We start from the raw sequence: 13,440 nt of genomic DNA, 5'->3' as shown, positions 1-13,440 counted from the left end.
TATAACGAAATCCTCGGGACCGGCAGTTATTCTTTCGTCATATCGGAATTTTGTTATAACCGAACAAATAAACGATAGAAATACATACAGTGGATGACATTGGAGCCCAAATTTTTACTTCGTTACAACCAGAATTTTGTTATAACCGCGTGTTCGTTATAACGGGAGTGCACTGTAAAACAGGGAGGTGGGAAGAGAGATTCCACTCCTTCTCTTCCCACCTCATGTAAACATTCCGATCGACCACGAAGAGAAAACATTCAAGGACGTCGCTGCGTGTCGATTACACGCACCGCAGAAGAACGCCGATAAATCAACTCATACAAGGTCGACCACTTCCACTAGTTCCAGCAGCACGACGCGTCAAACAATGACTAACTGCACAGTGACCATCAGTTATTACAACTCTCCAAATTGAAACAGAAGCAAAAATAAAGTGTAAAAGCGTTCAGATGTTTGAAGTTCGCCTGTTACAACTACATATGTATCTTTGAAGTTGGAGTTGAATGATATACATTGATGAACAATTTTTCAATTATTCGACATGTTGGTGATGATCTACAGGTAGTCAAATGTGGCTTGATCTATATCATAGTGTATAGCTGTATTCACATATATTCTTAATTTACCTAGGGGATAGGTAATAATTATGATATTGACTGGCCTTGAGGGAGATACCAGATAAATATTGCCCGCACTGAAAGAATATTGCCCTCGTCTTCGACTCGGGCAATATTCTTTCAGTTTGGGCAATATTTTCTGGTATCTCCCTCGAGGCCAGTCAATATTATATAAATATTCATTAATTTAGGAGGTTTGGACCCCCTGGGGCCCCCAGGGAAAGCATGGAGCCCATTCATTGAAATCTTATCCCCATGGGAATGCTACTTGCCAAGTTTGGTGAAAACCCACTATGTTGTTTTCAGCAAGATAACAATTTAGGCATGCATTTGGACCCCCCCCCCCCCAAATCCCATCAAGCTTCCTTGGGTCCCAGGGAGGGTGGAAAGGGGGGGGGGGGTAGGGCACCCCTGATTTTCCCATGAACAAACTTGAAACAACAGTCATCAATATACTGACTCATTGTATCAACTTACCTCAATCACTTCTGGTTCCAGAGAAAATATGTAAAGATTCCTTACAGGAGGGGGGGGGGGGGCGTGGGGCCCCCAGGTGGGACATGGTGCCCATTTGATGGAATTGAGATTCTATCCCACTAGGGATGCTACCTGCCAAGTTTGGTGAAAATTTGTGATCTGTGGGTTTTCAAGAAAAAGATGAAAATTTACAATTTTGGTTCAAATCTAGGCCCCCTGGGGCCCCCAGGTGGGGGATGGTGCCCATTTGATGGAATTGAGATTCTATCCCCCTAGGGATGCTACTTGACAAGTTTGGTGAAAATTTGTGATAGGGTTTTCAAGAAAAAGATGAAAATTTAAAATTTCGGTCTAAATTTAGGCCCCCTGGGGCCCCCAGGAGGGGCATGGTGCCCATTTGATGGGAATGAGATTCTTTCCCCCTAGGGATGCTACCTGCCTACTTTGGTGAAAATTCATAATGGCATTTTCAAGAAAAAGATGAAAATGTACAATTTCGGCCCCATTAGGACCCCTCCCCACCCCCCTCCCCTGGGTCCAAAGGGGGGCACCCCTGATTCCGCCATGAACACACTTGAAACTACAGTCATCAATGTACTAATTCATAGTATTAACTTAACTCTATCACTTCTGGTTCTAGAGAAGAAGATTTTTTAAGATTCCTTCATTTTGGGGGGTTTGGGCCCCTCTGGGGGCCCCCCAGGTGGGGTATGGTACCCACTTGAACAAATTGAGATCCTATCCCCTAGGGATGCTACCTGCCAAGTTTGGTGAAAATTGGTCAAGGGGTTCTCAAGAAGAAGACGACGCACGACGGACGACGCACGACGGACACCAGACGAAGGGCGATCGCAATAGCTCACTTGAGCCTTCGGCTCAGGTGAGCTAAAAACATGTCTCGCACATCTATACCTCAATATCATCATTTACCCTAAGTTTCATTTAAATTGCTTCAAAACTGCAGAAGGAGTTCGCGACACAAGATTTTGCAACAGACCGACCGACCGCCCGTCCGCCCGACTGACGACCGCCCGACCAACATCATGGTGATTCCTATATACCCCCTTATATGATTAAACAGGATTTCACTTTTCTGGCATAATGAAAGAGCACTGACTAACCGCTTTCAGAAAGCAGGGGGAATAATTTCTACCCTTAACCAACACGATGACAGTATCAAGTTGATATAATGTGTAATTTTCATGAAAATTGAATTTCTGTGGAATCCCCTTTATATTTACTTTATATTGCTGTCCACATATAACGTCATGAACTCCTCATCCAGCGGTTCCAACACTGAACCTTTAAAAATTCATAACTCTTGCATCAATTGCATCATTGGTTTTGGTTTCCTTTAAATAAAGAACAGTTTTTTACACAATCTGTGAGGGATTCCCATGACACAATATTCAACAAAGGGTACTGAATCCCCACTTTTAGTGATTAGGATGATTTGTAGTTGTTCTGTTGTTGTTGTTGTTGTTTTTTTTTTGTAATGATTCACCCACATCCAAATCCCCAATGTGATTGCGTGTGATAGTTTAACAGCGGCAGATATTCTGCAATGTCAAACAATGAAACAAGGCAGCTTGGTATCAAGGTATCCACAACCACAAGAGAAGCAGATATTCTGCGATGTCAACAAAATGAAACACAGCAGCTTGGTATCCATGACAACCACAAGAGTTGTCGCATCACAGCCAGCATCGCCAGTACTTTATGGGATCCATACTTGACCAAGTGGTCAAGTCTAGCTGAACGTGGCCTATGGTGAGTAGTGAATACATTATTCAGTCACCAGAAGTACAGGTATCTGATGGCTTCATATTAATAGATTTTTCCTGGCACAATTCCATAAACTCAGAGCAACTTGATGTCACGTTACATGCAACTGTACAGTCATGTAACATGTCAAATCCTGTTACAATTGATCAGTCAATCCTTTAACCTCAAAGGTGTTAAGGAAAGATTGCCAGTACATTAAGTTTAATATTTTTGAAATTCACCAATGCTTCAAATTTAGTCCTGTGTCCATACGAGATAAGTAGTCAGTTGTTGTTAGACCATTAAGTGAGGAACCCTTTGCACGATAAAAATAATGGTGATAAATTCAAATGTTCGTGTCCAGATTTGGTGTAAGATATGATGTGTCCAATACAACAATTACATTGTATACAGATAGTAGGGCATATGAAGGAGTGCTCCTGAAGCACTTTGACTTATGACCCTTTTGAGTCAGTTCAAACAGAGAGTCACCATCTGCTGAGACTACACACAGAATGACTGAGAAAGGCATAACTGTCATGGTCATCTTCATCAGTTAAGAAACCTTGAACATATGCACCACAGCTCACAATACATACACTGTTACAAAATTCAGCTAACATGTTTTCCTTTCAACCTGATCGACAGCCAGTAATTTTGTGACTGGTGTTGCAATAAGCATACATGTAGTCCAACACACTTAAAGCACATGCATCTTCAACCTGATAAAGGATAAAGTACCTTTCACTAGGGACACAATTGCTGCTAGCAAGGGGCTTGGACCAGAAACATCATGATTGATAGTTGGTGGTCTTACCAGGTATTCATTCACTGAGCTGCAAACAGCTTATCATACACCGAGTACAAAATGTTTAATAATCCACAAATATTATTACTATCTTTTTTAACTATGTCCTCTATTTGATGGTCAGTCCTTCAGATAATGTTCTCTCTCATACACACATGGCATATCTGGACAAGAGCTAAACAAAACAAAAAAGCTCACTTGTAAACACAGCATCACCAGTACTGGTAGGCATATAAGCACATGCGACTCTCTTGACCACTCAGGCGTGAATGAGAAGGGAGTGGCTAAATTGATTCCCTGCCCACTACACTGTCCATGCTGGAGTGCATCTTGGGAGTACTGGTGGGGGAGGATGCATCTCAATCGTTCACCCTTCTCTGAAACTTTGGGACTTGGTGCAAATTTTGTGAAGCGTAGCGGAAGATAGAGTTGAATGAACCCCAGGGTCTTCGTTTGGGGGTTGTGTCTGTAAAGGCTGAGAACTGAACACTTACACAAGAGAGATTTAGAAGGTCTGGGTTAGGGTAGCGCTCTACATTCATCACAGGAGTACGATCTTAAATTTCTCTTTGGTGTTTTGATTCCTTGACAATGGATTGATTATAGACTGAATTCCTTGGATGCAAAGAACATTAGGTAAAAAGTATTTATAGCTTCTTGTTCAGGGTAGTACTGTCTACCTCCTTGATAGGGAGTGATATTAAACGTCAGTCAGTGTGGCGCTTTATTGTTATCTCCTGACAAAGGGCTGATCCTGAGATGCTGCATATAACTGTTCTTAAATGGGGAGCATGCTCTGGTGATCTCCATTTCAAGTCCTGCTATTCTTCTCGTCCATTCAACAGCTAAAAGGATAAATGACTGTCTTGGGCCAGGTTACTTCATCTCTGCAAATGCTTGCAGTATCTGTCTTAATCCAGCAGTGATATTGGACACTCCCCTTCTTGACAGACATCCGTTGCAGAAGGTGAGGAGAATCAGAGAGCAGAAAAGCACAAATTCTTGGTATTTCCACTGAGCATAGCCTCAAACAAGGTGCAGGTGGAATTTGCTACTTGCACTTGGATCGTCTTGGATTTGCCTTTCCAGAAACCACACCGGAATCACTGCAACATATTCACAACATACGTCTTTCTTGCTGCAATGTTGGAATGTATGACTGCATCTTACTAGAATAGGGACTGGATACTGGCTAACCACCAAATGTGTAAGTACATCTTTCATACTGCCAAGTACCAGATAAATATACTTTGTTGTCCTTTATAGCATTGGATTACCAATTAAGTACAGGGCTCAACACTAACTTTTTTTCTGGTTGCCTTTTCAGGCCTCTCAAATCTTTAGATACCTGAAATTTTAGTGGCAAAAAAAAAAAGAGGATTGTCAAAAGATAATCATTTTGGAAATATCCTGGTCTGACATTTATTTATAGTTGCGCTGGGAAACCAGGCCACTACTAATGTCCAGCTTTGCCTTGTCATTGATAAGTCACATAGATTGCAAACATTCATCTACACAGCCTTGAGAATTTCATGATGTAAATCATGAAATCAAACTCAAATGATTGCTGCATCAAAGGAGATAGTGATTTTCATTATTCTGCAGACCATCAAGGATTCTCAGTCTGTGTACTGAGAATGATGTATCACATTTATGCACACTAAAGAGGAATTCCAGACCAGTCATAAATTAGTCTCAAGAGGAAGAAGCACTGCCATGGAAATCTGATCAAAATAGAAACGGAATTAGAGTTATGAAACTGTGAAGTTTCAATAACTTTCATGAAGCAATTCTTGATATGTCACTAAGGTGACTACCAACACAGAGATGCCAAGTTTCTTTAATAGCTAGCTGGTTAGCAGAGAAACAGAAGTGGGCAGGTACAGTTTTTGTTTTTGTTTTTGTTTTTGTTTTTGTTTTTTTTTTTTTTATAAGTACTTTATTTTCTGCAAATCAATATACATAAGTTACATAATAATGAACATGTGGGGAAATATACAAAGTAAATTTAAAACAGAGTCATTTGACTTGCATAAACAACCATATAATAGGAAATTAATGATGTAATACACAGTATGCCTGTCTATGCAGCAGGGATTACAATAACAAACTTATTGTAGTTAAGAAGCGATTATGCAGAGGGCCGCCATTGTAGGCATTGCTTGAAAAAATGGCCGGCCTGAGGAAAAGGTAGGGACGTACTAGATTCGTAACAATACAAATTTTGCTGTGAAGATAGCAGGGGGAAAATAAACTCTGACGTGTGATGGTGGTGAATGTGTGTGCAAGTGCTTGAAAGTGCACAAGGGCAGATAGGCTAGAATTTAGAATAATAGAAATGGTTTGCTGGAAGAGGGAACGATAAGCGATGTTGCTATTGGGAGACCAACAGAAGACGTAAATTATTTGTTTTTAGTTCACATTTGAAGTATACTGTAATAAAATGTGCTTCTTTAAGTTTGCTTTGAATGAAAACAAGGAGGCACATTGTTTCAACTCCTCAGGAAGAGTGTTCCATGTATCCGGACCGTGATGTCTCATCGACTTTTGAGCAAGTTAAAGCTTGTAAAAGCATCTGTAGAACAGATGTCTCTACCCAACCCCCTCGTATGGAGCTTTTTTACTTTGGAATTAAAGCTTGAACAGTTTGGTGCACACTTTCATATGGTACAATTTTACTTGCATAATTCTCAATCTATTCATTGTGGAAAATGGTCCTTCAACTATAGTGCAGGACATCATTTAGAGCATTTGTTTTTGTCCAAATTTTGGTCAAGGGTGAATGAGACTAGAATATATGACAAACATGATTTATTATGTGGCAGAATTTGTAGGTTATTTTCTTTCTGGGCGGCATGAGAAAATGATTCCTGGGTGGGTGAGCATAAGATAGGTTGATGGGCGGTGAGACTTGGTAGGTCTGCTAATATACAATAGTGAGTTGATGATGTCATCGCCTAAAAACTTACCATACTGTCTGTATACAAAATCTTATGCACTCACGCCCTAGTCTCAATTGATCATAATTTTTGAGTTATTAACCTAGAAAATAGCACTTTTATAAGAGAAGAATGGATTTTTTTCGTCTTTCTTTGTGTGCAATCAATGTCCACACAATTGTCCAGGTGATACCATCAGCTTGCTCATTTGCACATTCATATCGACTGTTTAAAAACTGTTCTATTAGATTTGCAAGGCTTAACAGTTTCATAACATTTTTAAGGACAAGTCCACCTTCATATACACGTGGATTGAGTGAGTGCAACAATATTAGTAGAACATATCAGTAACAGTTTGGGGAAAATCCTACAATCCGTTCAAAAGTTATGAATTTTTGAAGTATCTGTGCAGTCACTGCTGGATGAGAAGACTACTACAGTGTATGATGTCAAATGAGTACAACGACATAAAAAAAAAAATAAAAAGAGAATTTCACGAAACTTCACTTTTTTAATATAATGCACATTTCTTCGACTTGTTACTGATATATGTTAAGGGTAATGTTATTCCCCCTGCCTTCTGAAAGAGAGAAGTCAAGTGTTCTTTTGTTACACGAGAAAAGAGAAAATATGTTGAATTTCCTTTACTAGTCAATGTACCCGTGGAGTGCCAGAAATCATCTATGGGGATTCCCCCACAAATGGTCAAGGTCACTGGGTCAATGGAGGTCAAATAACTGTTTGCACTACTCCTTGGTCCGATCTTGGCCAAACTTGCTGGAAGCTAAGTAGGCGTACACCTGGGAATCCCCATATGAGTAGCAGTCCCGCATATAAAGAGAGTCTGGCCAACTCGGTTTTTGGCTTATGTGTTTTGAAGCCTGTGATTGGTCAAAAGCTGGTCCCGTGATTTACAGGCGCCATGTCGTTACTGAAGTGCGCTCATACGCAGTGCCCATTGTTAACTACCCCTTATTTGGCTTGGTTATTTTGTTACGTCTGAGCGTAAAAGCTAACCCTGTAACGCGTAATATGCGCGGTAACGACATGGCGTCCAAATTAGCAGTTGGCCAGACTCTCTTTATATACGGCACTGATGAGTAGGACTACATAGAGCCCTCTATCGGGTGTCTGATTATATTTCTGGGGAATCCCCGTATAAGTAGGCCTACATAGCGCCCTCTATCGGGTGTTTGATTATTGCAGCTGACAAAGATTAGAAGTTATTTGACCTTTGACCCCAGTGACCTTGACCTTTTCAAAAATGAACCCCTCACGGGCAATTTCGTGTTCAACCTGCATCCACCCACTAAGTTTGATGGAGATCGGACCAAGGACCTGGGAGGAGTAGAGGAACAAACAGACAGACAGACAGACAGACAAACGTTGCTCAAATTATAGTATGATTCTTTCCTTATAACGTTGTATACATGTGACATCACAAGCTATCGTAGTCTTCTCATCCAGCCTTGACTTAGCAGAAACTTCAAAAATTCATACTTTTTGAACGGATTGTCCGATTTTCCTCAAACTCTCACTGATGTGTTCTACTAATATTGCTGCATTCACTCAACCCACGTGTATATGAAGGTGAACTTGTCCTTTAAGTCAATGGTGGAATCACTCTTGCCTGAGTTTCCAGTGTCTTTACCCAAGTTTTCTCAGGTAAAACATTTTACACAACAGGTCCCTGGTCTTTACTGACCATCTGTACTATTGTTTGTACCTTTCCCATCTATGTTACTCAGCCTTTTCTCTGCCTACGACATCTTATCTGGTTTACCCACAGCTCTTTAAAGGGCTATCCAAGGAAGAATACTTCTTCTTTTCTCCTATTGTCCTTCCATTCACATTTCTTTCACTTTCGACTCCTTTGTTTATTTCTATCTCCTTTTATCCTCTTCATTTTGTCTGATCTTTCCAACCTTCTTACTCCCCTACTCTACCCCATACAGAACATTTCAGGTCTACGCACATGGTAAATAGCAAATTCTACACCTTTACATACAAAGGTACATGCCAAACATACCCATATCAACATTTGGTGTTGTAGCATTAGAGTACAGTGACAATGTGATATTTGGTTGGTTGCTATTCTGCTCACAGGTTTTCAAGCAATACTCAGTCATAGATTTTGCTTGAACATTTTATGGGACCAGTAAAAGAATATATTCATATGAATATGTATGGAAAATAAAATATTAAATCAGTTTCAATAAATGTGCTACACACATGTACACTTTACCAAATGGACTTTATATCTTACTCTCATGTTTCTCATGTTTTTATCAGCACGTTAGAATACTTTAACACAATGTTCACACAAAGTTGAACCTTATTCTTACTCTCCTTTTGGCACATCTGTGAATGATAACAAAATACAAAAATGTCATATTTCACTTTGTTTTCCCTTCTGTAGAAAAAAACAAAACCAAAAACCGTTCATCACACTGCTACACCTGTGAATCACCGAGGAATTGCCTCAACTTCACACCATGTTTCCACCAGCCCGGATGCTCCTGACCGTAATTCTCTGTAGTGGACTGGTACTAGCCCAGCATCATGGCATAACTCTACCACAGCATCATGCAACAGATCCACCACAGCATCATGGCATAACTCCACCACAGCACCATGCAACAGATCCACCACAGCACCATGCAACAGATCCACCACAGCATCATGCAACAGATCCACCACAGCATCATGCAACAGATTCACCACAGCATCATGCAACAGATCCACCACAGCATCATGCAACAGATCCACCACAGCATCATGCAACAGATCCACCACAGCATCATGCAACAGATCCACCGCAGCACCATGCAACAGATCCACCACAGCACCATGCAACAGATCCACCACAGCATCATGGCACAACTCAACCACAGCACCATGCAACAGATCCACCAGAGCATCATGGCATAACTCAACCACAGCACCATGCAACAGATTCACCACAGCATCATGCAACAGATCCACCGCAGCATCATGCAACAGATCCACCGCAGCATCATGGCACAACTCAACCACAGCATCATGCAACAGATCCACCGCAGCATCATGCAACAGATCCACCGCAGCACCATGCAACAGATCCACCACAGCATCATGCAACAGATCCACCGCAGCATCATGCAACAGATCCACCGCAGCATCATGCAACAGATCCACCGCAGCATCATGCAACAGATCCACCGCAGCATCATGCAACAGATCCACCACAGCATCATGCAACAGATCCACCGCAGCATCATGCAACAGATCCACCACAGCATCATGAAACAGCTCCACCACAGCATCATGGCACAACTCCACAACAGAATCATGGCACATCTCCCTCACCATGTCCACATGGCTGTCAGTGTGATGACATGACCCAAGTGGTTATGTGTCAGTCAGACAGCTTCTCTAGCCTCCCTGCCAACTTCCCATCCTACACCACCACTCTCATCATCACCAGCAGTGCCCTGATGAACCTTCCAGCAGACTCCTTCCTGGGGCTCAGCAATCTTGTCTCCATCAACCTTACTTCCTGCCAGATCAGTGAAATCAGCCCAGGAGCCTTCAGTGGATTGAGGAACATGACCATCTTGACCCTGGAAGGCAACAACCTGTCATCTTTGTCACCTGACATGTTTACAGGACTGGTCAGTCTTCAAAAGTTGAACCTTGCCAGCAACCTGCTGCAAAGTCTTCCAAAGGGTGCCTTTGAGAACACACCCAGTCTCCAAGTGCTGGATTTGAGCAACAACCCACTGCTTCATATAGACAATGAGACCTTTCGTGGTTTGCCCAGTCTTGCTTCCCTACACATGAAACAAGACCAACTGGTTGCCATTCCTGTTGCCGCAATACAAAACTTGACAAACTTGAGGACTCTAGATCTTTCCATGAATCCCATACCAATGATTCCACCTCGATCATTTGCCACCCTTGGTTCACTGAGGTTGCTCCACCTAAACAACATGGCACTGCACTCACTTCAGGTAGATGCATTTGAGGGACTTCATGAAGTGACAACTATTGACCTTTCATATAATTTCTTTCAAACATTGTCACCAGCAGTATTTCAAACCATACCAAGCTTGGACACTCTCATCCTCGCTGGCAATGAATGGAACTGCAGCTGCCCAATACGATCTTTAGTCCGGTGGCTTCTCCAGTCTGAAATTGATTATTACAGCACAAGTTGGTATTGTGCGACACCAAGGCGTCACCAGGGGCAAGTTGTGCATGGCTTAGCACTTTGTGATTTAACTTGTGAACCAATCGTTACAGTAGTGCCATATCACACCATACTTGATTACGGAGACAGAGCTACCTTTCAGTGCCAAGCCATCGGTGACCCAGCACCAACAATCCAGTGGTACACACCAGATGGACGCATGGTGTCTTCTATGTCCAATGTAACTAATACTTACACTGCAGACTTTGGGACTGTACTGGTAATTCAGTTTGCAAGGGCAGATTCTGTTGGTACTTACAGCTGCACTGCTGACAACGAACGTGGCCAAGCATCCTCACGATTTCATGTCACTGTTCAGGGCTTGCCTACTCCAACACCAACACAAGCTTCTACCCAGCATAGCACACTGATCACACAGACCACAGCTACACCAACTGTCACAGTGAATGAAATCACCTGCACAAATGCCATTCTGCAAATACAGTCTACAGATGTGACAGACAACACCATTAGTGTTTCATGGACCCCTTACAATGGGCAAGAAGAGCTGACTGGTCACCTTGTACAGGTACATGCCTTTGGTGATGTGGAGACAAGTTCCTATTATGTGAATCGGACATATGCAACTTACAGAGTGAGGAATCTGCTTCCAAATACAGGCTACACAGTCTGTGTCTCCTACCTTCTGGAAAACTGCCCTCTAGTTACATCTGAAGAGCAGTGTAGAGAGATCACGACCGAAGGAGAAGACCTGGCTCAGACTTTACTTCAGTCACAGCAAAGAAATGAGGCCACAGAGGCAGCTCAGGCTGCCCTGCTGGGGGGTGTATTTGTGGTGACCACACTTTCGGCCATCCTATGGCACTGCACAAGGCCCGAGTTATGCCGACATATTAAGCTCACAAAGTTAAGGAAGTTCTTGAAGCTCAAGACCACAAGGGACATTGCTACCTATGCCAACATTCCTAAAAAACGCACTGACATTGACAAATCCACTGCCACTCCTCACGGTGACACTGACATGGGATATAATTGTTATGTAAACCTGGCCGCTTATCCAGAGATCTGTGAAATCTGTGGGTACAATAAACATCCCCTTACAAAAAGCATCATCAACCAGCGCACCCAAACAGACAGAGTTGAGCTCACTGCAGATATTCATTGCAACCCTGTGAAGCCTCCGCGAAGGTACAGTTACAGTGGGGGTGATATTCGGGAAGAGCTGAATGCAACAGACTCAACAACACTCCTGAGGTTGGCAAGTACAACATCACCTGACGAAGACAACTTTGTAGTGACCATGGAACCAAAGGACAATCCCTCAAAGGTGAAGAAAAGCAAACAATCCCTAACTTCACACAATGATACAGAAAGAAATGAAATGGAACTGACCAACATTGGAATTTATCCATCACTACACGAAGGTATATTGCAAGGATTTGAAAGCAAATTCCTGTAAATGGACTTTTGGTTTGTTGACTATTTTGGAAAAGAAAAACTGAATGCACCTATTAATAACTCTTGTACCGTGTAAATGGCCATTAGTGCAGCCAATACTTACAAGATGTAATCACCCTGATAATAAATTCTTAACATGAATCAACTCAAGATTGCAACAAAAAAAAAACACACACAAAAAAAAAAAAACTACTGCACACTCTTTTGAATAACTCTAACTGTGCAGCAGAAGATCATGAAGGTGAAAGAAGTTGTGGTCTTCAAGAGTAAGACTGTCTGAGAAGTATGGCACTTCAATAATGATAGGTACACTGCAGCATTCATAAGATATTATGTTATACATGTCAGGAATTTCTATGTGTACAGGTGTATCGAAAGCATCATTATTAGAGTTTGAGTTTGACATGTCATTCTAATTTCTATCTACATATATAAGTCAATCATTTATTAACAAAATATAATTGCATCAATTCAGATATCAAAATTGCTGACTATGGTGGTGAACAGTGAAGTACATGTACCTTCCAATACCAGTACCAGTGTAGTACTTAGTAAATTTCATCCTTTAACAATATACTTTGTAGCAGAAAAAAAAACACCCAAACTAGACATACAAAATAAATGATTACTTCAAGTCTTTCATACAGATAATGCAAAATCAATGATAACACTTGTAACACAATATAAAAGGGTGTGTACAGTTCTGGTTCAGGTGAGGATTTAGCTTTAACGTTTTGCAGGATATTCAGAAACCACTCCTGAGATGTCAAAGAGCATGCAATTCTAAGGGGTATCAAAAGTTTATTTGATGAAAATTGGTTTTGAAATGGCTGAGATATCCAAAAACAAGGTAAAACAAAGAGATCTTAATAAAAGGATATCTCAGCCGTTTGAAAACCAATTTTCATCAAATAAACTTTTGATACCCCTTAGAATTGCATGCTCTTTGACATCTCATTTAAAGAGTGGTTTCTGAATATCTCGCAAAACATTAAAAGCTAAATCCTCACCTCAACCAGAACTGTACACACACTGAATCCTTCTTAAAATTACATGCTCTTTCATATTTCAGAAGAGGTTTCTCATTATCTCACTTAGGAATGTTCAAAACATGAATCCCCACCTCAACCAGTACTGTACAGTCCCTTTAAAGGTTCTACACTGTATTTACCATTGGGAGCA

The 13,440-nt window shown here is 41.4% G+C and overlaps 2 protein-coding genes across 2 annotated transcripts in view; one reads left to right on the top strand and one right to left on the bottom strand.

Annotated features, from left to right (window-relative positions):
* Positions 1-13,440, bottom strand: part of LOC140240176 (uncharacterized) — a 59,320-nt gene that overhangs the window by 23,831 nt on the left and 22,049 nt on the right. The window lies entirely within an intron of this gene.
* Positions 9,555-12,259, top strand: LOC140246328 (uncharacterized). Its single transcript, XM_072325802.1, has 2 exons — positions 9,555-9,858; positions 9,900-12,259. Exons 1-2 carry the CDS (start codon positions 9,555-9,557, stop codon positions 12,257-12,259), a joined length of 2,664 nt encoding a protein of 887 aa, XP_072181903.1.

This window comes from Diadema setosum, chromosome 2 (genome assembly GCF_964275005.1).
Source record: "Diadema setosum chromosome 2, eeDiaSeto1, whole genome shotgun sequence".
Classification (NCBI taxonomy): Eukaryota; Metazoa; Echinodermata; class Echinoidea; order Diadematoida; family Diadematidae; genus Diadema; species Diadema setosum.
Note: the sequence above shows the minus strand (reverse complement) of the source record. Positions and strands in the feature narration are given on the sequence as shown.

Bases quoted from the DNA above. Each gene is read 5' to 3' on its own strand.
- LOC140246328 (XM_072325802.1), top strand. From the start codon at position 9,555: ATGCAACAGATTCACCACAGCATCATGCAACAGATCCACCGCAGCATC. The intron at 9,859-9,899 runs GCAGCATCATGC...ATCATGAAACAG, and splicing joins CATCATGCAACAGATCCACC to CTCCACCACAGCATCATGGC.